Source organism: Motacilla alba, chromosome 1A (genome assembly GCF_015832195.1).
Source record: "Motacilla alba alba isolate MOTALB_02 chromosome 1A, Motacilla_alba_V1.0_pri, whole genome shotgun sequence".
Lineage (NCBI taxonomy): Eukaryota > Metazoa > Chordata > Aves > Passeriformes > Motacillidae > Motacilla > Motacilla alba.
Window position 1 is genome coordinate 14,939,228 of NC_052031.1, and position 27,445 is coordinate 14,966,672.

Consider the following 27,445-nt stretch of genomic DNA (forward strand, 5'->3'; position numbering starts at 1 on the left):
ATTGTCCAAAACACTAGAGCTTTGTTACTGTAGAATGATCTTTTCCCTCTTTCCCTTTTTGCTGTAAAAGCAGGGGTGGTGAGTGGCTGAAGCTGAGTGCAGCCATGGAGTGGAAGTCAGAGGTGTGGGAGGTGCTGCCTGATTCACAGCAGTTGGCAATGCAGAGTCTGTAGCTTGTGCTCATATCCAGTCTTCTGGCTTCATGGTGCTGGTGAGGAAAACTGTCTGAAACAGCTGTAAAGTTATGGATTATTATGGAGATGTATCTGTCTGTAGCTTTTAATAAATGTGTGACCCATTATGAAAGCTTTATATAAGCCTTAGTGTAATACCCTCCCTGGCCTTGAGGCACTACCAGTATGCCATTTACACACCATTTTGTATGAACTCATTGTTTTCCATTTCCTGGTGAAGTTCCTTCTTAGCTCCTGGAAAACCTTGTGAGCACTCTCTTCATGCACTGTCCTCTTAGGTCTCATTTAAGCCAAAGAAGCTCTTCTGTTGTCTGAAGTTAAGGGCTTGGAGGAATGAGATGCTGGGTCACAAATTTTGTGGCAGGACTGTAACCATCTCACTTGGTTTACAGATCAGGACTACAGCGAGACAGTTACCATAAACTGAAATTTCTAAGGCAATTTGGAACAGTTAATATATGAATGCTTAATTTGAAAGCATCTGTGCTACCTCCAGTGTATGAGGGACTATGAACTCTGATGCTGACAAGCCACAAGTGATTTGCATTGATGATTTCTGAGAGCAGCTGGGAAATGCCAGATTTAGAAGTATTAGTTGCCAAGAAGAGCTGATTTAATTGAGTCAAGGCAAAAGAAATGGGTTTTGACCTTGAAGCAGCTTGTCAGGACAGACTTTACCTTACATCCCCAAGGAGCTGTGGCCAAGCATTCAGCAGACAGAAATGATCCTAGGATCAGGTGTTGCTGCTTTGTGTGCGCTGAAGCTGAGGGAGGCTGGCAGGGTGGTGCCCAGGCCAGCAGCTGCACACAGCAGAGAACTGTTCCAGAAATGGAGTCAGAGCCTCCCAGGCCTGTGATATAAAATGGAGATAGTTGCATTGAATTTGTGTGAGCTACTCTGGTGCATGATTTTTTTTTTGGTGGTTGTTTGCTTTGTTTGTTTTTGTGAAGTGACTTTGCATTAATAGTTTTGAATTTCTGGTTGGATTTGTAATCTTATCAGGGAATCTGAGCTGTAATGAAAAATTAAGCCTACAGCTAGGACATGAAGCAGAAAGTGCTTAGCCTTGCTGTTAGGCCAGCATAGATAACGGTTGTCTAAAGCAGATATAAGTAGCAAGGAAGTAATTGGTTCTTTATAAACTTTATTCAGAGTGTATGCCATGAATCTTGTGCAGTTTACATTGTGGTGCATGACTGGGGTGCACTTGTTTCATGAATGTGCTCTGTCCTAGAGCTGTTATATTGGTGAAATGTACCAGTATTAATACTAGTGGTAATTCCAGACTTGGAATTAAGCTTGCTAATGCAGCAAGGTCTGCATGCCAGTAGCAATTAAATTAGGAGAACGACTGTATTTCCACACTGAATTTGTTTAGCCAAGGCAGCAAGGAACTCCTGCGTGCCCTAGTGTGGAAGCTAAACAATTACAAAATCACACAGGCTTTTCTATTTTATATATTAACAAAAGTGAAGAATATGAAAGCAACCCATGCTTTTCTGATGAGGTAGCTAAGCATTCTCTTTCCCTTGCTCTTAAGTTAAAATCTCCAGTGATATATTGGATATTTAGTCACTATTTATATAGTGTCATATAAGCCCTTCTGAACTCAATGAAAGGCTGAGAATGTGAAATGGCAGCAGCTCAGCCCTAAGCACAAGTGTTGTTGCAGAGGAGACCTCTCTTTCTTCTAGCTGTGGGATGTGAATTTTTGTGTGAAACTGGCTCTCCTGTGAGGTTCCAGATTCCAGTGGATTTCTTGCACAGAGGATGTTGAATGAAGCCCTGATAGAGCAGTACCAGCTCCAAACTTATTTCACCAGTCAACTGTGATAAATCCCATTCCTTTGACTTCTTGCATTATTTAAGCTCCAATTATTTCAGCTTTCCACTGGTATTCTATATAAATGTTAAATACTCTCTCACTAATTTTTTTTTTCCTGTCCCCTCTCCACCACATCTGAAAGTCAGCCTGCAGTTAGCTGAACAAAGGATTATGGCCTGGAGATAACCCAAGTTTTGCACCTGGTTGAAACTTCATGGAGAGTGTTGTTTAGCACAGTACCAAGAGACTTGCAGACTTCTCAGCTTTGGTGGGGATTGAGGAAGGGTGGGGGAGAGTTTGGGGATTGACAGCTTATATTTATTAAATGCTTCATAATGCTTCAGTTTATGCCTGAAATGCTCTCAGAAAAAGAGCATCCAGCATTGTACTGAGCAATCCATTTGAAGCATGGCTCAGTGTGGGGAAAATGCTACCTACTGAACTTTTAGTGTAGTTTCCTGTGTTGTCCTGATTTTAACTAAATGTTTCAAGCCAAGAAAGAGCGGCAAGGTAGTCAAATTTAGAATGCAGCTTAATGCAGTGCCATTGCATAGGAGGAGAAGGATGGAAAAATTATCTCTGTTTCATGCTGTTGCTGCTGATGTGAATGATTTTGCAGCCTTGCAAATAGAATGAATAGACAAGAAAAAAAATAATTAAATTTGAGGATTGACATTCAGATATAAAACAACATGTAGCTGAAACACCTTGACTGGAGAAGGTGGATAACATTGTTTCTTTGTGTTTTGCAAGTTTGAAAACAGACAGTACTAAATAAAGCAAGTGAGTTATTTTTCCTTACTCCAGAGTTAGGATTTACCAGCTCAGAGCTTTCAGTCACTGCTTGAACAGTCTACCTTCTGTTTAGGAACAGAGCAACTTCTGTTCATTAGAAACAGTCAAGAACAAATATGAAAAAATTTTCTGCAGTTTGCTTTGGAGCTTGGTGTATCGGGTGTTACGGATACAACGTGGTTTTTTGTGTTGATTTTTTTTTTTTTTTTTTGGAAGGCGTGGCAGAAAAGTCATACAGTGGTTTTTGTTCCAGGAATGTTGCTTTGAAAGTTAACAGAGTGAAGGCACTATTCAGCACAGATTATTGAAACACTGTTTTTAGCTGTCTTGTCCTATTGTGAAGTCTCTGGTTATTTTAATAGTGTTAGCTGAGCAGTCATTTCAGTAATGATTAATGACAACTTGTAATTTTTTTTAAACTGACCTGACCCTCCTGTTCTTTTGTTTTATTATTTAACTGTAATTACTTATGAAGTGGCTTGTAGCTTTACCTGTAGGTATGTTGGTAACTCTGTGTTTGTTTTGAGTTGGTGAAATGTAATTATTGGACTTTGTGGCTCAGAGATGTAAAGCAACCAACTGCCCTAAACTTGAGAATATACAACAGGGAAGACAGTGTTTCTGTATGGAGGGGAAAGAAATGAAAACAATTTTCAGAGCCACAGCGATCTTGCCATGAACATGCTGTGATTTGTGTGCTATAGCTATAAGAGCTGGGAGCAGAAGTGAATATGTGTGGGTGTTTAAAAAGGAAAGGGAAATCTGGGTAAGGGAGGCAGTTAAGAGTTCTTTGCTGCAGACATAGCAAACCCATTTAAAAATAACAGAGTACCTATTTTTAAAAACTAGGCTGCTTGGAAGAAGTAGTGAACTTCTAGAACAAACATACATTTAACTGAAGAGCAAGAAATTGCATAAAGCCTGGTTTTGGCATGACTGACAATTTTTTGGTCATCTGGATAGCCTTGCATTACATCAGTTCTTTGCTCTATTCAAAACATTTTTTTTTTTCTACTGTGAATAAACCCTTTTTTTCTTGCTTATTTCTGAATATATTTGTGGTACTTATCAATGCTTTTAAGAAATCAAGCATAAGTTGTAATGTTCCTGAATGCATGTTCTTATTCTTAAGATACTTCACTTAATTGCATTAAATAATTGTATTTTTAAGTTATTCATTTGACTTTGCAGATAAATCTTTTTGTATGTGAGGGTGTGCAAAAGTAATGTTACTGCTCTGCAAGATGGAATTTTCAACTTTTGAACCAGAAGTCCACTGTCATTGCTGTGCCTTTATGTGGGCATTTTTGGGTCATTTGCTGATGTCATGATGCTGCTGGCAATGTTTTTGAAACCAGCTGTCTCACAAAACTGTGCTTTTAGTAAAGTTTGACTCTGGCAGTTAAACATTAGTTATAAGTGTGCTTTCTAAAAAGAGTCTATGCCAACCACATTTTTGTTGACTTATGTACTTTTTGCAGGTTTAGTGTATTTGTATATGTTGGGCTGATTGGTTGCTGGCATACAAGAGGTATCCAAATTATTTCAAAATCCCTGAGCTATAAATGTGACTGAATTTAGGTTTGGATGTACTCAAGACATCCAAAGACAGTGGTTTAGTGGTTTCTGTGGTTTAGTCTTGTTTGATGTTGTGGATGTTTCTGGTTGGATTTTTTTGGCTTTGTTTAGGTTTTGTTTGTTTTGTTTTTAATTCTTCCCCCTTTTTCCTGTTGGACCTAAATAAATGCTGTTCTGTAGCTTGTTAAGGCAGCAGTGACTGCAGTGGTTTGGGTGGTTGGGTACCCTATATTCACCATGTTACTTTTGACAGTACATTACTTTGTCAGCTGAATTCTGACACTAACATTTCTGGAAGCAAAGTGTCTCTAAGATCCTGGCAGTGCTTGTTATCCTGGCTCAGGGATACTAGGCTGCTGGGTCATGCACTCTTCAGAAAGGCTACCTTAAACTTTTTTTAAATTTTTTTTTCATCTGAATTTGCTTATAATGGTATTTGTTTAGCACATGTAAGCTCTGTTGAGCATTCAGTCATGCTGCAGAAAGTTGCTACAGGAAGTGTATTCCTTTTCCTGATGCTGCCCTTGTTACATAATTAGAACCAGGCTCTGGTAAGCTTTACCCGGGCAGTGACTCAGCCACTCCTTACAGCTGCGAGCCCCAGAGCAGGAATGATGAAGCTGCTGAGTTTCATGCCAAAGCTATATTTTGGAGGGGAAAAATCTTCCATAATTTGCAAAAGAAATATAGGGTGTCATTCTCTTTCTTTTGTATAAAGAGTTGCTTTCTTCATGAATCCTTACCCTCAGAAGGATATGCTTGCTGGCTTAATTGGCCTCCTGTATCCATGAGGGCCATAGTTGTAGACACTGATCTGGGGACACACCAAAAGACCTTTTTTTTCCCTTTTCTCTTGAATTTGTGACCTCTATGTTCTTTAAGTGTTGTAATCATCAGGTGCTGTTGCCATAAATTTTTCATAAGAGTAATCTCTACTAGTCTGCATTATTGTAGGTGCTAGTGATTGATGTGGAACACCACCAGTGAAATTAAGATGGTGTTTCTTACTTCTATACATGAGTTTTATACTCATAAAAGCTAAAATGTATTTTTTAATAGAAGCCTTTAATTTACAAGAATCAAGTGCAGTCATTTTAAGAGGGACAGATTTAATATGCAATTTGAAGTCAGTAGTTAATTTGCTTTGTGGATATTTGACTTGGTATATAAATATATGTGAAGCACAGCCATCAAATTGCAGACTGGCTGAAGTGATAAGGAGCCATCCAAATCCATAGCCACAGATGGTTCTGCTTCCCTGAGTAAATGTTCTGGTTACAATTTCTCTTGATTGTGTATTTCTTTTGTTGGCTCAGAAGACATTTCTTTGATTTCTGATCGACCTTTTGGAAATGTTAGGTTCCCAGACCACCTGGGGAAGAAACCTGTTGTTCGTATCTGAACCAAGTATTTGGGATGTCTCTGCTGCTTTGCCAACTGTGGGTGATGTCCACAAGTGCTTTGTAAGCAGACAAAAAGCTGAAAGCTACTTCTCAAATAAAAACTGAAATTACCTAGCAGTTTCTGGAGTTCCATTTTCCCCTCTTATTTAAAGGTGATAAGGATTCTCAGGGATTATATTTTCAGAGTTAATCCTTAAAGGAGAGGTAGCTAGTGAGTGACCTGTTTATTTCAGTGTATGTCCACATGTTCCATGCAGCATGGTGAGCAGAGCTTGAGCTAATGCCAATCACACTGTAGTGCAGCTGAGTGCTGTATTTCATTGTGCAGCAGAAATACTTACTTTTGCTTCTTACCCTTGACTTGTTCATGCTCCCTGATGGGGAAAGGCAGTTGCTTGGGGCTAATCAGCTACGTGGAGATCAGGTGACTGTAGTCCCTTTCAGCACCAGAGTGCATTTGACCCTTTCAGCACCGAAGCATGTTTGACCCCTGATTACTGTGACCAAGGTCTCTGTTCTGCCACTTCATTGTGTGATACAGGTGTGCCTGCATTCCTGAATGGTATGAAATTAATTTGGAGTTTTACCTTTAGGAAGGTCCAACTCCTTCTTTCATTTCTTGCCCATAAACCATAAATACTTCAAGTCTTAGTTCTTAAGTTATACTTCGCTGCATTTGCTTAGCTCTCATTTTATCTAAGATAATGTTATTATCTCTCTCCTACCTTTCTGAGAGGGGTGACACATATAACAATAGATGTTAAGAAAACCACAGCAAGTAGTACAGTAGAAAAATTAAAAACTGTTTGCTTTTAGAAAAGGCACTTCTGTTTAGCTTTACTCAAACTGCACTTGGATCTGGAGGTATGCCAGTCCTGTGCTTGGCAGGCATGTGGAAGCTTATGGTAGTGCAGCTTTTCCATCAGAGATGACCTTGTCTTGAACTAGAAATAACCCTGGCCAGTACAAACCCTGCAATACAGTTCTCCGTTTTCTCTCTCTTAAAAGGCAATTTTTTCTCAAAAGTTGTGGATTTCTTTGCTCACTAGAGGGTAAATTAGTTCACAATAAAACCGCACTAAGAAAGTCTGTGTGAATGTGTGCATTCATGTTATCAAGAAAGATGCTGGAGGTCTTCTAGGTCTTCTGGAGGATCTGCTAGCCCTCCTGTGGGGGTGGTGTGAGGAAGGGAGCATGAAGAACAGCAGGAATTATGTGAGAGCAAGCCTGGGTGTTTCCCCTCTGCATTTTCTTTTCCTAGCAAAAGTACGGGGCTGAGCCTGCCAGTCTGGGGATGCCATCTGTGTTGCACAGCCTGCTAGGCTGTTACAGAATTGCACAAGAATTAATCTGAAATCACACTGCTAAGCTGTGTCCTGGCCATGGTGGCTGCCTGGAGATACAGCTGTTGTACGGCTCTTCAGGAACCAAGGCAAGCAGCAGCCTGTGGAACTGCCTGAGCCTGGCACTGCAGATGTCATCTCCAGCATGAACAGCTAATGGGTATGGGAGCTGACCAGACCCAAGCTACTGAAAAGGGTAATTGTTTTGTGAAATTAAATTTGTGTGTAAAAATAAAAAAAAAAAAATATTGATGAGGTAGAGTTTGAGCGTATGGGAGAACTGGACAAATCTAATTATGGCAATGGTATATTTCCTCAATTTAATTTCGTTCTAGTTTTCCATGTGTTGCTTTCTCATTAAATGCAAACTGGAAGTGACAGTTTGCAGCACTGGAACAAAATAGTTTCTGCGGATGTTTTTGAAGAGATTTTCTTTTGTTGTTTGCATTACAGTAAGTTAGCTGTAGAAAATGTTATACCTCAGAGTCCATTTGGTAATTTAGTGGCTGGGTGTTTTAAGTTAAGGCTTAATAGTCATGTTTAATGGCTACACATGGTTTGAAGGGATGCTAATACCTTATTATCAGTATCTTAATAGGACTTTGGAGTGAAATCTGGACCATGTAGATCCTGCTTAAGCTTTTGTCACTGTCCTTACTGCATTTTTGAAAAAAATATCCTAGACTTTTTCAGGTGGTTTTTTTTCTGGTATTGTCAGTTGTACAGTTGCCATTGTATTGAAATGCCTTTAGACACCAAGAAATTTTCAGGTACATCAAGTAGGTACATCAGTGTTGGTGTATGTGCAAAACATCTGCCTCACTAGGGCTTGCCAGGAGGTGTAAGTTTAGGCTGAGAACACCTGGGCTCTGGGCACACACCTGCTGGCAGCCCTGGGCTCAGTCTGGACCGTGGCAGCTTTAGAGGAACACCAGTGGGAGCAGTGCCCAAATGTTACATGAGAGCGATGGAGCTCCAGTCACAGCGAGGCAGTGCTGGGTGACTGCTGCTGGGCCCCTGGCGCAGGCTGAAGCAGCTTCCTGGTGGGAGCTGACCCGTGGCAGGGGGAAGGACTTGGCCGTGGGCTTGGCGGCTCAGCTGCTGAGCTGTGTCTCATGTGGTCACTGTAGTCTGTGTGTCTGTAATTGCATGTCCATTTTTCCATCTTGATACCAGTATATGTAATACTGGTGATTGGCACCACTGAGTTAGACCATTAGTGATGCCACTATTCAGAAACTCTCTGTAGGTGATGCTTGCTAGTACAAGCCTAAAGATTTGTTCCTGCACCCTTTTTGCTGTGTTAACAGGAGGTATACCTGGAGTTTCTCATATGCCAGATCTTTGTATCCTTAAAGCTTGTTGAGGGGTGTAGTTGAGATGACTGCATTCAGACATTATAGTTGTGGTCTCATTTGAAAGTGCTGCTAATCGCAGAGCAAGATTCCAGTTTATGCTAGCAAAAATACTGAAAAGTTTGTGCAAGACTAAGTATCAGGTGTCTTTGAGATGAAACCTGCTTAGCTTTCTTTACTCCCTGCTTGCTCTGAAGGGAGTTTAATAGGAGTGATTTGATGAGTTTAAATTTAAGGGAGTAGTAAGGTGAGGGAATTCTGATGCTGAAGTAAGAGTAAGAAGCTGTTTTCTTCTGGTTTTGGGCAGTTTTTGTCTGTTTCCCAGTTTGTATTGCCTGCTATGCTTCACTAAGTCTTTTATTAGGTGTTTCTAGATTTAATGTTTCATATACCCTCATGTGAAACATAATTGTGTAAAATTTAATAGGCTTAGTGTAGTAAGAGAAGTATTGGAGAGCCTTGGGTTTACAGGTTAACTTGTTTCCTGCTCAGCATAGCACGTGGTTTGAATTTATGCTTTTCTGAGCAAGGTGAAAACAGCCCTTGCCCCACAGAGCCTTTTTAATGAAAAAGAACTTTACATGGGGCTTTAAAGTAATCTTTTCTTTCTTACACACAGCTTCTGGATAGTCACTGCAGTCTGAAAGATTAACCTATGATTATTTTTTTTGCTTTGCTTTCTGTAAAACAAGAATTTGATTCTTTGCCCTTTTTCAATCAGTCACAGAAGTTCTTGTATGCTTACTGCTATTAGAGGTGCTAAGAAGGCATATGGTAAACACTTTGATTATTACCCTATATTAGAGCTTACAGTTCTTCTCATGGAGAGGCAAATTTAAAAAATCTCTGGTCTTGTTTAGTATATGAAATAAGATTAAGGGGTGAAGTCATCATAGATGGCTAGACATTGCTTGGGTAAAATTAAATAATGGAGAGATTTTTAAATAAACAGGCACAGAGGTACAACTGTTTAGTAGTGAAAAGGGATGTGTGTGTATGTATATATATATACATCCTTATTTATGCATGTAGTTATTTATGTAAATAATATATATTTGTATTTAGATCACTGGGACAATTTTTCATCCCTAGAAGTAAATTTAGGATGCTTTTCAAAGAGATATCATAATATTATCTAGTTTAAACAGGAATAAATTCTGTGAAGTCTGATGTCTTGCATAACACAGGGTATTGGTCTGATGATGACTGTAGTCCCTGAACTGAATTATCTGAGCCTGTTCTAGCTGACAATACTTTTAGCAGAGGCATTGTGCCCCTGCCCTACTGAGGGATTAGTTCCAGCACAATACAGTGCATTACTGTGCAACCTCTGGCTGGTTTAGCACTCCCTAATTTGACAACTTGTCCCAGTGTGCTGAGGCAGGAGAGATTTAGGGGATTAAGTTTCATGTGTGTGGCCTGGAGGTGCTGCAAAGTACACGTAAACAAGAATTGGGTGTGTTCATGCTTTGGAGAGGTGCAGAGGGAAGGATGGAAAGCAAAATGTTGTTTGGGAAGTTGCCACATCTGAGGAAATGTTATTGGAAATAGGTAGAACGCGCCCGATTGTCTGCAATTAAGAAAGTAGCCTGAAAAACAGGTGGGATAGGGCCAGGTAGAAGACAAAATGGGTGAAGTTAAATTGGTCCTGGAGAAAAATCTCAGTGGCAGACTGCCAGACCACAGGCTGGGCAAGGAGAAATGACCAGAATGAACTCTTTCACATTTTTAAAGTGTGGGCGCTGCCTGCTTTGCTGACAGAAGTAACCACATTAAGATGTGAGAGTGGAAAATGTTTGACTGTAAGCAAAAAGGAAAAAAATCACTTTCCCAATTCATGTGTGGGATGGAGAAGGAGGAGATGTTCTTATAGGCAGTGCTGGAACTGAATCTGATTTGTATGAGGACTTCTGTTTGCTGGACCACACATTCAGAGCAAATAGTAAGCCTGAGAGTCTTGAGGTTTGGGTGGTGCACTCACATTGTTTGTAAGTGGTCAGAAATCAGGGTGAAGGGGAGGAATCTCTTGCTTACTCATTGAGGACATCACATTAGCTTCATGGCAAACTTAGCAAGAGAGCTGTATAGATTTCAGAGCATGAAGTTCTCCTTGAGGAGACCTCAGGTTAGGTGATGAAGGTTTCTTGTGTGTCTCTTTTGAGGGGAGATGTCATTCAAACCTGATGCAGTCATGATCTGCTCTGCTACCTCTCCACTCCATAGCAGAGTGGGAACATTGTGTAAGACCAGTGACAGAATGAGAAGGAAGTCTGTCTTTGGTATGAAGCTTCGCTGCTGTGGGGAGTCTTGCTTTATTTTTCCTTTGTGTTGCCTAAGTGCTGGTGAAATGCTGCTTTTCTCCTAGCACTGCCTTCAGATTTAGTGGTAAGTTAGGGAGGAAGGACACCATCATCACTGCTGGATCTCCGAGTGTTGTGTTACAACCAGGGGAAGTGGCTGAGCTGGTAAGAAGCTGCTAGCAGTGACACAGATGCCCCTCAGCTCAGCTGTGGGCTGGTTGTGCTGGGCTGATCTGTGCAGCTTGCTGTTGTGCAGCACAGCTTTGGGAGGTGCTGCCTGGCCAGGAGGCAGGACCTGGCCAGGAGGATTCTCATGGGAAGTCTCTGCTGGGCGACATCGAAACTGCTTGATTTACAGTCCTGTCATCACTGTAATAACTATCATGCAAATCATTGATGTTTTAGGCATGCTGTTCCTTTTCATGGTCAGTCAGCCTCTGCTTAGTAGTAGAAAGGAGAAATTTATTCGGCACCTGTCATAATTGTGTCAGTGTAGAAAATTCATTTTCTTTCAAGCGTAGAATAAAAACATATGAAGAAAAAACTTTTTAAAAATCTTGTGAACTTCACTCTGCAAGTTGTTGCTAAAAGCCTTTTTGGAACTGGGGACAAGTTGTGTTTTTGGGATGCACTAAAGCTTGCTTGATGTTGAAAATGTGTTTTCCATCTAGATTTCTAGAAGAGATCTTCTCAGGCCTTTTTGCTCTGGAAGGCAATGAGACATGTCTCTGGACCTTTACAAGCCCTCAGAATTCATTCTTGTAAGGACAATTGATGGCCCCTGTACTGGTGCACTGGATTAGGGAAAGAATAGGAGTGCTTAGTCTGAAAGAGGAGCTTGCCCTCTGACTGACTTCGTGGCAGTAGAAGGCAGCAGCAGAATAACCTACTGAGTAGGCATTTTCTAAATATTGTTTTAGAGATCAAGCTGCAGTGTTGTATTTGGTCGACCTTCCAGTTGTGTAGAATGCTTTTAGAAAAGGCGTATGATTAATTTTTCTTTGAAGACTTTCTCTACCTAGAAATAAAAGCTATTTTATTACCAAAATTTCCTTAATTTAGAGGGAAGTAAATGTATTACAAGCTTCTGTACATATTTATCAGATTCTGTGTTCAGTCAACACAGGTATAAGTAGATCAAGTTAGTTGTTATTGAAGGAGTTATGTAATTCCTGTATTACTTTTAACATTCTTAGTTCATTTAAAGGAAAAAAAAAACTCCTTATGATGTTGTTAGAGAGAAAATTTGACCTATATTACACACTTGGTGTCCTTAAATGCAAATACTAGTTGTAGAATATTTATGCCTATTTTGCACATCATATAATATTTTCTTTAATGATATTTTTCAAAGGTTTACTTAATTTTCACTTTACATGAGAGGGTAAGCTGACAAGGATGGTACCTCCTCATCATTAGTGAAGTTTCTGTACTGGAATTAATGTGCACAAACCTTACAGATAAATTAAAATCAATCTCCAGTGTCACATGTGGGATATAATGAAATTCTCAGAATGAAAAATCTGAAAAATACTCTTGACAGTAGTGCACATCCCTCAATGAAAAATTCAGAATCTGCAGTAAAGCGTAGATAACATCATCTACTCAAAATCTGACATGCTCTGGGAGATTTTTTTCGTACCCTTTTTTCAAGCAGGGTATTTCTAACTTCATCTAATGTGGACATAATTATTCTGCAGCAGTCCACTCAGTTGTTGGAGATGAGCTCTCTCGGTATCAGCAGGTGTTGGCACAGTCCCAGTAGATCAGCAGGTAGCTTTGAGCCCTTATGCTCCCATTAGAATTTGGAACAAGTTTTGTGTGTTTGGAGTCAAGCATTTTGGCTTAGTTTCCTCTGAAGGGGGTGTAAACTGTGCGCACCAAAACTGCTCTGTGATCCAAACCAACATGTGACATCTGAAAATGTTGGGGAATTTGCTTCAAGGCAGCACAGCTACTCTAAACAGAACCCTAATGTGCATGTGGCCCTTAAAACACGGATTATGAGATGAATATGTGCCTATAAGTATACTCTCTGCCTGCAGATCCTTGAGACTGTATAACTGAAAGTAGCCACACTGAAGCTTTATATAATTGGAAGATCTGTATAAAATATTCCATGTTTCTGTTTGTATGCAGCTGTACCGTGTCTTTTTATCATTCTTATTAGCCTTCTTTGTCACATCTTTTAAGCTGCACACTGCACATGTTTTGGTGTGCGGTTTATATGTTTGGCTTTGGTTTGGGTTGTTTTTTTGGTGCTGCTTTGGGAACTTGGAAATACCTTTTTTAAAAAGCAGCTTTGTAAGCAAATTATTAGTTACTTACAGCTAGAACAGTGTGTTAAGTGAGCCAGAGTTTTTCTTCTTGATAGTTAATCATTAAACCCATGGAATCACAAGCTTCTGCAGTCATTATTAGTCGTGAGGCCAGTACATCAATTCAATTTTGATGAGGCTGCAAGAGTGTTAAGAATGTGGAGGAATTAATAAAATTATAGAACATACGAAGTTCAAGCTATATTCTGCAAGTTACTTTGTAAAATAAGAAACGGAACAAACTGAAATAAAAGCTGAAATTTGCCCTAGAGGGAAATAATGAGGAATGGGGCACTCTTACCTTTAGAACTTGTTGAATATTGTTCTTTTTCTGTTGTCTGAAGGTATACTTCACTGAAACCAAACATTTCACAGAAGTGTTCTGGCTGTACAAGTTCCTTTTCTGACAAAAGGAAAGAAGCAATTTAGCCTTTTCCTTGCTGTCATTGCTCTCACAGCAAGGAGGCTTTGATTTGAGATGATATCACAGAATATTCTGAGTTAGTAGGGATCCGTAAGGATCTTCAAGTCCAACTCTTGAGTGGATGGCCCATACAGAAACTGAACTCACAATCTTGGCATCACTAGCACCAGGCTCTAACCAGCTGAGCTAGGTGTTGGTGGGTCCTTGCTTCCAAATTGCTATTTAAATTATACTGTATTTTTTTTTCACATTTAACTTGGTTGTAAAAAAAGTAAAATGACTGTTTTTACAATGAAAGCATGCAGAAGTTTGACTAAACTGGAAAGCTTGATTTCAAGCTTCAGAATATTCAGAGTTCTAGGTAGGTCATCAGCTTGAAGTAGGTGAACCTTCAGATGAGATGGTGTCATTTGCATGAGCAGTTTTATGGCTGGGGTTCTGATACAGTCAGTACTGTGGCTCAGACAACCAAAGTCCTTCTGGCTTGGTGAAGAAAAATTCTCATTTCTCAGTCATTAAGGAATTCTCAGATCACTTATTTTTATTGTGTACTCCTCTTTTTGATGATAATTTCTAATAGTTCTTTTTATCTCTTCCAAAACAGAATTAGACCACAGTTAGCCAAAGAGAAGATTGAAGGATGCCATATTTGTACATCTGTCACTCCTGGTGAACCTCAAGTGTTCTTGGGAAAAGATAAGGCCTTCACTTTTGATTATGTCTTTAACATTGACTCACAGCAAGAAGAGATCTATGTACAGTGCATAGAAAAGCTGATTGAAGGTTGCTTTGAAGGCTATAATGCCACTGTCTTTGCTTATGGCCAGGTAAGCTTCACAATTTTATTTTAAAGTGTTTATTTTGGAATAAACAGTTTTTTGAAACTGATTTTTCTCTTAAATTTCTGAATGTATTATAATCTGTTTTTAGCATCTTGGGTTTATTTTCAATGAGTTACCCTCTAGGAGAGTGTTGAGTTTATAAATTCTGTTTAGACTGGCAATTGAAACGTAGAACATATATAGGCCATAGATCTGAATTTAATAGTAATACTGAAAATAGTCTCAGTCCATGTAATTCCTGAATTCACCTCAATGCAGCAATACAAATTATTGACCTACTCACTTGAACTGTAGAGATAAATGTACTGAGATTCCTTTCTGAGCAACTTCTCAACCCAAAGTATTTTTAGAGACTTTTGGGAATAGGAGCTTTTTAAAAATAGATCCCAGAAAACTTCAGGCCACATTGTTTGCTTGTGGGCAAAATGTAGAGATCAGATTGCAAAGTCAGAGAACTTTTCATCAAGAACACACCCTCTTAGTACACTGGGCGCACTCAAAGCTGAGCACAATGTAGACAGTGTGTTACTGTCTTCCAAATACTCCTTTACAAGTTGATTGCATAAAATGTGGTCTTGGATGCTGAATTTTGCCTCTGTTAGGTGTTGCATCTCAGGTTAGCCAGGTGAAGTCTATTCCTAGTCAAACAAAGCAGTTTGCAGATCCGGTTTAGCAGATTATGTTCAGCTGTGTGATCCTGTCTTTGTCTTAGACTTGACCCACTAATTAAGTGAAAACACTACACTACCTTGACTTCTATTGGACTTCACATTTAATTAAATTATCTTCCTAGTGAACATAGAGCTTGTATTCTTTAGTATAAAGTGAGAACAATGGGAATATAATACCTGAGATATTCAGACATCTTAATTAAGGGAGTCATTTGATCTACTTCAGTAAAGAATTGCAAATGCTGCTTTTACCTTCAAAATACATGTTTCAATTAACAGCCTTGGTTGGAAACATTAACTCGTCTTCTGACCTAGAGGAGACAGCTCAAGGCTGATGTGAGCTGGGTAGAGAGAGTTTCTAGGGGAAGGGTTATAAAAGATTGAACTGCTCTCTGCTTTCTTGTATGTGATCTCTGGGTAAACAGTAGAGTTTGTCCAAATTCTGCTGTTTATCCATTTTTCAAAGTGACCTGTTGCTGTGTGTGTTAATACTGTAAAGATGGCAGGTTGATGTGAGCATTAGTGTGCACAGAATGTATTTCTATGATGATTTGGTAGTATCAACATGTTCTAGTGACTGCTCCTTTTTCAATTTAGACAGGTGCTGGCAAAACATACACCATGGGCACTGGATTTGATGTCAACATAACAGAAGAGGAGCAAGGCATTATATCACGTGCTGTTAAGCACCTTTTCAGATGTATTGAAGAAAAGAAACAAGGTGCTATTAAGCAAGGACTTCCACCTCCCGATTTTAAAGTGAATGCACAGTTCTTAGAGGTAAATATGATCCACATTTGTGGGTGTAAGTTGATGTGGATTTTGTGGTAGTTGGGTTTTTTTTTTGTTTTGTTTTTAGGAGACCAATTAAATATTTTTTCTGGTTGCTTCTTTTAAATTTTCTTTTCTCCCAAGATGTTTTGAATTAATTTACAAGATTTCCAAAGGAAAATTTATACGATATGCTTCAGCTCTTCAATTTATGAAAAAGTCTTTTTATCTTACTCCAATTATTTTACTACTTCCCTTCATAGTGTTATTTTGAAGCAGAAATATTTGTTATCATTTATCCCTTTCTGTTTGTAGGGCCTGTTGCCTCTTGCCTGTTGGTAATTCTTGACAAAACTTTAAAACAAGAAATTATAAAAAAAACCCTAACTGTACTTTGTGGCTTCAAGTAGTGACCTTTGCAGTGCTTTGCCTGCTTTTGTCGCTTTGCCATAGATGTCTTTAGCTTTCAAAATTTGTTCAGAAGACTTTTTTTCACCAACTAAGAAACCTAGCATGAAAATACTTCTTTCTGCAATTCCCACTGGTTTGGAATTGGGCTTCAGTGTCACCGTTCCCTTCTTTCTTAGACTCAGAGAAAAAAAACCCTGGTCAGTACTGTAGCAAAACTGCTCCCCTTGTGCTTTTTTGTAGTCACAGTTACTGGTAAGGGGCCATAACACCTGTGATCTTTCTGACCTGCAGCAGCTTCATGCCTTGTAGGGTTTATACTGTGTCTTCTGGCTGTGGAACTGATCTTTAAATTGATTGATTTGGGTGTAATGTGTTTACATTTACTACCAACCTGCAAAATCTGGTACTTCAGGCACACACAGAGGCAGAATCAATTTTAGGAAGAGCAGGTGTAAATTTGTTTTGCTTACTTCAATATGTACAACTTTATCTACTTGAGGGTAGAAGCCCCCACTTCAATATTACCCATGAGAAAAGCTGTTAGTTTACTTCAGCAGTAATAAAACCAAGTCCTTTAGTCATTAACAAGCTGGCATTAGTTTTGTATCAGTCTAAGTTTGTCGTTGCTACCCTTATGCAGAACCTTTTGTTGCTCTGGCTAATATTTGCCCAGAGAGAGTTGGCTTGAGCATGTGCTGTGGGAATGCTCTACTCTGTGCAGCAGGGAGCTGCAGCTTTGCTTAGGCAGCTGCATCATGAGTAGCATAAGGAGCAGTAACCAGTGTGGTTTCTGAATTGTGGTTTTTGACATAACATTACAAATGTGACTGAGTCCCAAAATACAGGACAGTGATTAAATGTTAGTGAGAATGGTATGAAGAATGGCAGCCCTTGCAATGTATTTCAACTGAACTGTACATACTGAAACCTGTCTTGTTTACCTGTTTAGAGAAAGATTAAATGATGTATATAATAATTTCTCCCTTAAAAAATGTCATTTTAGTTGGTAGATTTTTTTCTTTGACTAGGGCTTTCCCAGAAGGAGCTATTTCTGATTAGTTTGCTATAATACACTATTCTTGTGTCAAAGAGTATCCTCTTCCTCCCATCCTGTCTACCATTAGCTGGATTGCATAAACAATAATTTAGTCGTTGAGCAAGTTGAAGCAAGATTGTATTTTTGGAATAACTTTGAAGTCTTACAGCTGGATAACTGCTAGGAACAGTGACTTCTGTTTGCTACTTTCTTGCCTTTCTTTAGTTGGCTGCAGTCTGCCTCCCTTAACTCCTTGCTTCCCTGCTTTTTCAAGAGACAGGCATATGCAGTCCCATCCAATTGAGGGTGCATTATCAGGATCTGCTCCAAAAATGTGGCATCAGTTTGTTTGAATTTATGAAGGTAAAACATTAGTGAGATGATTCCTACATAGAATATAAAATAGAATTCCTTTTTTAATATGTACAGGCTTAAAAGCATCACATTCACAAATGTGATTCACAAAAAGCTTTTTTTTCTCAGGGATGACTTTTAGCTTTTGAGAGGAGAAAGTCACTTTCAGTACTATGGGAAAGTATTTTGTGTGAATACAGATATGTTGTAGTGGTTCTTTGACTGTTACCTAGGGATTTTGATCAGGAATTGAATTAGTCCTGGCTGAGCTTTGCTGTCATGAATTAGTGTAACTAAATTAGAGGCACTTGATATGTTCCAGGGTACACAGGCAGAGACTTCAACCATGAAATTCAGTGGGATAGTGTTTTTTCTTGGTGGGTTGTCTGGATTTTTCCCCCTGATATCTTCAATCTAAACACTGCATAAAGTTGAGGATATTCTTATGGAATACAAAAGCCCTGCTCAAGAAGCCATGCCATAGTATTTTTGGAGTGATGCTTGGTGTCTTTAAGAAGCAGCTCGCAAAAAACTATTATTATATATCAAATTCCTTCATGCCCAGGAAGAATTTATCTAAATGAGAGCCATAAAAATATGAAAGTGTGAGAGAGGAGATGAGGAAAGGTGCAATGGCAGGGAGAGCAAGTGGAGTGAGTTGGAAGTGTTTGGAGCAGCCAAGTGTTTGGGTGCAGCCAACTGAATCCGCAGCAGAAAAGCCCAAAGTTAAATCTGAAGACAGCAGGTGCCTGCCACTCTTGCTCTGCTGGCACCAAATTCCTCCTCTTCCCTGGTCCCATCAAAGAATTTTATCTCAGATCTGGCAGTGTGAAGGAATTTACCACATCTTTGGGTGGCATAATAGGAAGTTGTGCAGGTCACTTAATTTGCAGCTGCTCTGTCACCTATTGTCCTTCTAAGTTTGGATGTTTCACATCTTTTGGGAGCTGAGACATTTGGATTTTTACAACTTTTGGTATGTGCCATGCACAGATTTGTTAGTTATTGGAGGAATTCCTTCTGAAAATAATGGTTTTTGTCCTTTTCTTCTCCTCAGCTTTACAATGAAGAAATTCTTGATCTGTTTGATACCACACGTGATATTGATGCAAAGAATAAAAAATCAAATATTAAAATACATGAAGATTCAGCAGGAGGAATTTATACAGTGGGCGTTACAACCCGAACTGTGAATGGAGAATCTGAGGTGATAACTGGAAATAAATTACACTGTAATATGCCAAGTAGATTCTAAAAATGTCTGTATGCTTTGATGACTGTTTAAAAATAGAGGTCATGCTAGCTTATATCTGTCTCCTGTGCAATTTAAGTGTAAAAGCTAGATAAAATTTTTATTAATACTTTGTAGCCTTAAATCTGATATATTTGATACTAAATGCATATCACTTTCATTTAAAGCTAGGAACAGATTTTGGTTCATAATATAGTTCTGCTGGGAGAATTTTGACACATATGTAAATCTGATCTCCCAGATCTTATATATATATTATTTTTCTTTGAGAGGAAAGCTTTGCATTTGGCTGATGTGAAATAAACTGCTGTTCACATACACTGCAAATCTGAATACAGATGTTGTACTTTTTTTTGTACAGGTGAATGAAGACAGCTATGTTACTACTAGGGTACAGTAAAGAGAGGAATATGAAGATTTAAGTATTTTACAGAAATCACAAAAAATACAAAAATACTTTTAGTTTGCTTATTTAAGGATCTTTGTCGTCCCCCCCACACTTTTTTTTTTTTTTTTTTGCATATAAGAACTAAATGCATAGCAAAGAGAGAAATTTTAGTCATATATTCAAACCAGCTAGTGTTATAGGAACATTTTTCCTTTAACCAGCAAGGGATGCAACGTACTTGTTGCCTGTTTTCCAGATGATGCAGTGCTTGAAGCTGGGAGCTCTGTCTCGAACCACTGCCAGCACTCAGATGAACGTTCAGAGCTCGCGGTCGCACGCGATCTTCACCATACACTTGTGTCAGACCAGGGTCTGTCCCGCATTTAACGCCGTACGTATTTCTGCTGTTGGGAAACTTCTCTTTAGCAGCCATTTTTCAAAATGGGGATAGTTCTGGCAGCCACTGCTATTTGAATTGGACTTAGTAAGGATGCTGTAGTCATCATAATGCTTGATGAATTTGCTAAGCATTATAATAATTTGATTTAATCTGTGCATATGTAACCATCCTCTAGCCAGAGGCAACCATAAATTGCAGACTCTTACAGGAACCTTCCTATTCTCCTCTAGCATTTTCTTCAGTATTTTGTTGCGACATACACGAGTGAGAAAGTTAAAATATAATTTGTCTTCAATTGGGAAAGCACATCTAAGTGTCTTAGCAGTTAGTGGGTTTAAACTTGCAGTCAGCTAACTGAAACTGCTTGGATATTTCAGATTAATTGTTAGTATCTAATAAGGTACAAGTAGAAAAGCATTAAATTCTGAGGCTCACTGTATATATTTTAAATAGCTATATATTTGGGGTGCAGGTATTTTGTTAAATCTATACACCTGAAATTCAAGCTATGAATGAGCATGGAGCTATTCTATAGAATATTCTGCGTGTGACTGTTCAGCTGTTAGTTGCTGTTGGGTGTATGTTGTAAAGGGGAGAGCTCTGAAGAAATCCACATTACTGAAAGCTACAGTACCTTCAGGGGGACTTAACTTGAATATTCTAAAGGTCTGTTGTATATAATTTTAAAATATTACATACTATCTGGCTAGGATCCAACCCATAGCTATGACATTTTTAAGCATGTGGAACAGTGAATTGGATTTGCAGTGCTTTTTGGGGGATTGCTTTTATTTTTTAATACTACAAATAATCATTTACAGGCAAAATGAGTGTTCCTTCCTGATCCTTTGTGGTATGTAGACCTGCGTTATACACCTGCTAAAAACAGTTCTTTCTGCTTTCCATGCTGAAACTGTGGATTTGGTGGTGTGGTCAGCTGTCCTCACTTGGGAGGGATTGGCATCACACTCCAAAGCCCACACAGGGCACTTCAGTCACTGCGTGGTGGCACTGTCTGCTTGGAAATTTTTGTTGCAAACTGTCTACTGGAGAGTGAGAAGTCCTCTGGGGGCCTGTTTCCTGCAGGCTGTTGGCACAGCAGTCCCCCTGTGCTGGTGCGCTTGCAGCCTTCCCCGCCAGCTGAGCTGCCCCAGGGGACTGTTGCCTGGCTCTGCCTGTGTTTTTGCAGAGGCTTGTGTTAGAGGAAGAGGTGGCCATCTTCTACCTAATGTCAAACTGTTTTGTTTCTGTTTTTCTTGGGAGATATGCACAAGATAATCTGACTGTGGAGCATTTCTAAATCCTTCATTTTTTAAGACAACACCCTCTCCTTTCCCTGCATTGTGTAGGAGAGTAGGGGATAGACCTGACACTGTCCTCTGAACGCTCCTGGAATTTAAATTAATACAAGCTATTATTGGGTGGCCAGGAGAGATGTAGCTCAAGTTTCTGTAGACAACAGTTTTGGGAGACCTTTGTTACTAGGGCAACGCAGTTTCTCCCTCTCGGGTGACAGCCTTGGCCGTGCCCCCTCTGTGCGCGGTGGCCCGTGCCCAGGGCTGGCAGGCAGCCAGGGCTGCAGTGCTCAGACATGCTCCTGGGGCTCTCCTCACACCAGCCTTGCTTCTGGGAAGTTTCTGGATGTACATCTCACTTGCTAAATGAGGGAGAGTGAAGGGATGCATTAATCATGACTCTGAGGGCTGGGAATAAGAGTGTGGCCCCCAGAGTGTAAGCATCAAAGTAACAGAAATAATGATTCCTGGTCTTGTGGAAGTGGCACAGTTCCCATTCTCTTCTGCTACTGCTACAAAAGGATGCATGAAATATTTAACTACCATCAGAAGAGTTTGGTCTGCAGAGACCTGCATTACCCTTTGCAGTAGCAAAGGGAACTGTGGGCTGGCTGGCCAAGGACATAAAGGTCACCACAGAATACCTGAGGGTCTGTGTTTGGCTTTTTGATTAGGTTTGGGTTTGGGGGTTTTTTGTTTGGTTTTTTTTTTGTTTGGTTTTTTTTTTGTTTGGTTTTTTTTTTGTTTGGTTTTTTTTTTGTTTGGTTTTTTTTTTGTTTGGTTGGTTTTTTGTTTGTTTTGTTTTCTAAGGTTCTTCTGGGTTTTCTGTGCTTAATGTGATTAGAAATTTCTAATAAAGCTTGTCGTTTGGGCTGTGAGAGTGTGTTATGAATCCAATATACACTTGATATATGCTTATTATCTGACACCATGCCAACTTAGTAGAAATTGCCCTGCAATGGGAGCCTTACCAGTAAGGTCGAGAAGCGAGATATTTAAGGATTTTTCTCATTGTGTTGTGTTCCCGACAATAAATCTAACTACACTTGTAGTAAAACAAAAGTCTACAGTGAATGGTAGAACTAAACTAATCAACAGTAAAAAAGTTTGGGATTGTCTAATGAAAAAGGATAATTTTCCTACTGTGCTTTAGGATGTGAAGTGGAAAGGGGCTGAGGCTGTGGTACCTGCCCCAGTGCAGTGTTCTGGGCAGACTCCCTGCACTGGTAGAGGCTTGCAGCAAGAACCAGTCATTACCTGGGGGTGGAAGGTGGAAGGGAGAAAGGAACCTCTTCATTTTCTCTTGTTACTTCTGCTGGTTCTTATTTTCTGGGGAAGTCAGAAGTGCTAGTGGAATACTGACTGCTAGGAGAAATGGTTTCCAACAATAATTCCTAATGTAAGTTGAAGAATGATCCCACAGGGAGGCTGGTGATGGGGTTTAGAGAGGTATAAAATCAAAATATCTTTCAGCTATTTGGCATGTTTATAAACTAGCTGGTTCTGGTGATTTTTGTGGGATAATAATGTCATTAAACTTGTTTTTTTAAAAATCAGTTTCCTTTGACAATCGATTCAAGAGTGCATTTTAGGAGAGATACAAATTTGTTGCTCACCTTGCTAGAGACTTGCATATTTTAGTAGCTGTTTACCCTCATTTCTTCATCAAGAAGCAATGGTAGCTGGTACTTACAGTCATTTGTAATTGCATACATCTAGAAGTAGGTCTTCAAGAATGATATGTTAGCACATAGGATTAAAATGGAGATAGTATGTTTTAAAATACCATTGTTATAAAAGAATAAGGAGATGGTCATAGTAAAGAGGTAATTTTGTAAATAATTGTTGATTGAACTTTGCAAATGTTAATGTGAAAGATCTCACCAAGCCTTGTGGGTTCTTCTTTGCTTCAGGATAATGCCACTGATAACAGGATAATATCGGAGTCTTCTGAGATGAATGAATATGAAACTCTGACTGCCAAGTTTCATTTTGTTGATCTGGCGGGATCTGAAAGGTTAAAGCGAACAGGAGCTACAGGAGAAAGGGCAAAGGAAGGCATTTCCATCAACTGTGGACTAGTAAGACAATACAACTATACAGTATAATGTAAAACAAATGCAGGCAAAAAACTTAGAAATGAAATTTAGAGCTTACAGCTTAATTTTTTTTTGTCTGCGTACTGGCTATTTTTAATTACCTGTGTTAAATTAAGTAATTTGTAAATTAACTGTATTAAATGTTTTTGTTAATGCTGAACTGCACTGAAAAGTACAGCTGGTGATTTATCAGTGGAGATTGTAGTTTCATGTCTTTGTTTTGTGCACCATGGCTCTGTGGAGGCTCTGTGCAACTCTTTTAAACATGTCTGTTCTATATGTGAAAACATGTCTTGTTTTTTCTGGGCTGTTGTGCAGTACCAGTTTTCTGGGGTATTGTTCAATTAGAATTTTCTCAATGATTCTCTTGCCATCATGACATTGGTTGTTTTCTGTGAGTTCTTCTGGTTGTATTACATTGAAGAGAAAGAATATTCAGTTCAATTTCATCATTGACATAAGCACAAAGCCAGCAGGATTTGGGGGCTCTAGATAACATAGTTGTGTCCTTAACAAAGAGCACATAAAGTGCATGAAGGTGAAAATCAGTGTGATGTAACTAAAATAAGATCACAAAACTTTTATTTACAGTGAAGTCCAGCCCTCAGTTTTGTGAAACAGATTGAAAGTGCTTTAAATCCTTCAAAGCAGGCAGGTTGTGTGCAGTTCTTCATCTGCTGGTGGCAGCTGCACCATTTCCAAAGCAAGAACTTGGAGTACAGGGCATCACCTAAAGCAAAATCCTTCTTTTTGACTGAAGTGTGTGTGGTTCCACATAAAAATAATTTCACAGCCCGATGTTTGATTGTTTATAAACATGCATTAGATCCTTTTAGTAATGGAACAGGATAGCCATGGACTACAAGCCTTTAATTTCAAGTCTTAAATGCTCAAATCATTATCAGACTTTTTTTCCTTTATAACTGTAGAGGTACTAAATTCTGGGGTTTTTTTCTTCATACGAATGCCCCATATTTTATTCTAAATGTAGCATAAAGCAGATTGATAAAATTAATTTTAAAGAAATTACGGCTACTCTTAGAGGTAGAGATCAATTTAATTATCATCCAAAGCAAATGTTTGTTAGATTAAGTACTACCAACTTTAGTTTGTGACTGACATGAGATACTAATCGTGCATCTGAGTTGTGCTAAGCACTTTGGCACTTCCAGGTACCAGACTGTAAGTCATCCAATGCACTGCTGATAACACAAAAATTTCTAAATGTAAAATACAGAAACCTTCAGAAATACTTTTATGCTAACTGTCATGAGTATATTAGTTTTCTCACAATATGCTGACTCCAGTTTATAGGTGTTTTAATATAAAACTACACAGGAGCTGATTCTCACTTGTGTGTTATGTGATTTGGTGTTTTATAGCTGGCACTTGGCAATGTAATTAGTGCACTGGGAGATAAAAGCAAGAAGGCAACTCATGTACCATACAGAGATTCAAAGCTTACAAGGCTGCTTCAAGACTCTCTTGGGGGAAACAGGTATGAAAATTGGAGCATTTTATGTATTTCATTGTGAATGAGCCTGAATGAGAACATAATCTGCAGAAAGTAAAATGAACATTAAATGACAATAAAAGTCTTGTTGGAGGAAGATTCTGGAGATAATTTGTTGTGCAAATAATGCTGTCAGTGGAAGAGAGAATTTAAAGAGGATTTTTGTGTTCTTTTCAGTGCTATTGTTATTTTACTAGACATGAAGCTTCAGACTACTTAGAAGTTAGCATTTTCAGCATTTTCCCATGAAAATACCTGTAGATTGTAGGTAGTACAAATGGTAGGTTTTGTTTACAGCACATTTTAAAGCTGTGATGAGTTTCTCCCTTACATGTTGTTCTTTTTTGTTGTTGTTGCTTTGTTTTTTTAAATGTCAGTGAACTGTTTGCTCTGACTGCCATGCACAGGAGCTTGGAGTCAGTTTACCACCCACAGTCACTTCCATCTTTAGAGATTATGTATCTCAGCTTATGATGCATCTGTTCAGTTACCTGATGTTGGATTGCAGACTAATAAAAACAAATTAGTCTTTCACCAGGGTTTGTATGAATCCATTTGTATACATTCTGAACATACAATGAAGGGAAGCTTTGACTTCTGAAGGCTTTATATAAAGAAATATTAATAAATGTATTAAAATAATACTGATTTTGTATTTGTACAAATATAAGAGGGACCACACAGCTGAGTATATTTTAGTAAGGTAGTACTTTTGTTCTTTTATGTGATTCAATATGCCTGGCTCCTATGTCTATTAAAGTAGGAAGATTTTTCACAAAGGAGTAGGGAGAAGTGGAAGAAAATTCTCAAACTGTTTTGATGCTCTTCAGAGAGGTAAATTTAGGAAAAAGTTGAAGCACTGCAGTGTGAAGGAAAGGAGAGCCAGAAAAAACCAAGTAAAATAAGAGCTAGAAACTTTCAAAAGTGCAAAAGGGAGGAAGAAACTCAAGAATTACAAACAAATGAGGAGAAATCAAACTGCATAGCTCTGCTAAGCTCTTTCTGTAAATAAATGCAAAAAGCACGTCATTAAATTTTTTATCAAATACACCAGCTACTGAGCATGTTTTCAAAAACAAATCTTCTAAAATCGGCCTTTTGTAGAAACACTGCTTTGACTCTGCAGTGTTTTCCTGTGTCACAGCTCCGCGGCTCCCCCCCGTGTTCTTCAGGAGCAGTCTCGGGGTTTATTTAGTGTGCAGTGTGCGATGGGGGCCGGCAGTGAGCCCCGCACAGACACTGCCTCCCTGCCCCCGGGAGAGAATCACAAGGCTACCAGGGAGAAAGGTCAGGGTTTGACATAAGGACACTTTATTAGCTAAAGCAAAATCACATATGCAAGCAAAGCAAAGGAAATAATTCACTTCCCATGGGCTGGCAGGTGTTCAGCCATTCCCAGGAAAGCAGGGCTCCATCATGCTTTACGGTGACTTGGGAGGACAAATGCTGTCACTCTGAGTACCCCCCCTTTTGTCTCATTGCCCCAGCTTCATAAGCTGAGCACGATTCCGTCTCGGATGGAGTACCCCTTGGCTCAGGTGGGATCAGCTGTCCTGGCTGTGTCCCCTCCCAACCCCTTGTGCACCCACTGGTGGGGCAGAAGAGGCCCTGACTCTGTGTAAGCCCTGCTCAGCAGCAGCTCAAACCTATCTGCATCATGGACCCGTGGTAGGTGTTTCCAGTGCAAATCCAAACCAGCTGCTGTGAAGAAAATTAACTCTATCCCAGCAAAAACCAACACAAATGTGCAGATAGCAAATGCTGCCCCAGAATGTTTTTAATGATACTTGTATGTATTCTTTCTGTCTTTTTTTCTGATTGATGAGAATTGTGTGGATGCCTTCCTTCCCCCCCAGTTTTTTTGTATGTAACATCTATGCTGAGACATCTCAAATCAGCATGTTGCTGTTAAGGAAGATTATTTTAATATATATTTTTTATATAAAACCCTCATATTTTTAATGGTTTCTTGTCTGGGCTTTGGCAATCAAAATGTCTGGGAAAGCTAAATTTTAAAAAATATTGCAGGTTTTTCTTCTGGACAATCAGATTTAGATTTCTTTATGCCTTTTCTGTAGCCTTTCAACCCCCACTCTAGGTATAACTGTCCACATGATTGTTTCTCTCTTAACAAATACTTACAGAAATTTACTAGTAATGATTTGGATTAGGTTGTAGTAAATCCTGAGTTAACAGTGATGAAAACATTGTATCACTGCACTATTCTCACAATATTCCTTATTTTAAGGAATTATTATTCCTTTTATTTTAAATATAATGCTGTAACAGTTCTGAAGCAGCACTTTAATATTAAAGTTTCTTGAATTATTCAAATAAAAATATGGAGCATTGGTGTTTTAAAAGGAATGTTATAATGTATAATATGAAAAATTAAAACCTTCGTAACTTTAGGAGCAGAGGGAGCAATTTAAAGAAATTGTGACATAAAGGAGGTAGAACAGTGTCAAAAAACCCTAGTCCATTTACAATTCAGATAGGAAACTGGAGTTCAAGTTGTTCAGTTTTCAAGATGGACACATAGCAGACCCAGTCCTCTGAGATTTAGAAAAGTAAGCACATTCTCCATGTCAGAATTAAAAAATTTGTTCCTAATCTTGCATGGCCTTATCTTGAGGAGAAGTGACCCAAAGATATGGGTGGGAACTGAGGGAGAGTTGCTGAAAGTGAATTTTTTTGTATCCCCAGACTAGTTACTCTTTCTAGCTTAGTTTCCCAGTGTGTATGGTGAATATGATTGTTTGCCTCACAGAGTGTTGAAGGGATTCATTTGTTTGTTTTAGTCTGAAATTATAGAAAGTGAAGGTCAGAATGCAGCCTGCCTGATGCAGATAATGCTCCTTTGCCACAGAGACAGTT

The 27,445-nt window shown here is 39.0% G+C and overlaps 1 protein-coding gene across 11 annotated transcripts in view; it reads left to right on the forward strand.

Moving 5' to 3' along the window:
• Positions 1–27,445, forward strand: part of KIF21A (kinesin family member 21A) — an 86,779-nt gene that overhangs the window by 14,959 nt on the left and 44,375 nt on the right. For all 11 annotated transcript variants that reach the window (XM_038155728.1, XM_038155727.1, XM_038155731.1 and 8 more), the window contains exons 2-7: positions 14,141–14,363; positions 15,647–15,829; positions 18,679–18,828; positions 19,518–19,652; positions 22,870–23,037; positions 24,438–24,553. In XM_038155728.1, the coding sequence (XP_038011656.1) occupies positions 14,141–14,363; positions 15,647–15,829; positions 18,679–18,828; positions 19,518–19,652; positions 22,870–23,037; positions 24,438–24,553 (975 nt within the window). The remainder of the gene's footprint in view (positions 1–14,140; positions 14,364–15,646; positions 15,830–18,678; positions 18,829–19,517; positions 19,653–22,869; positions 23,038–24,437; positions 24,554–27,445) is intronic.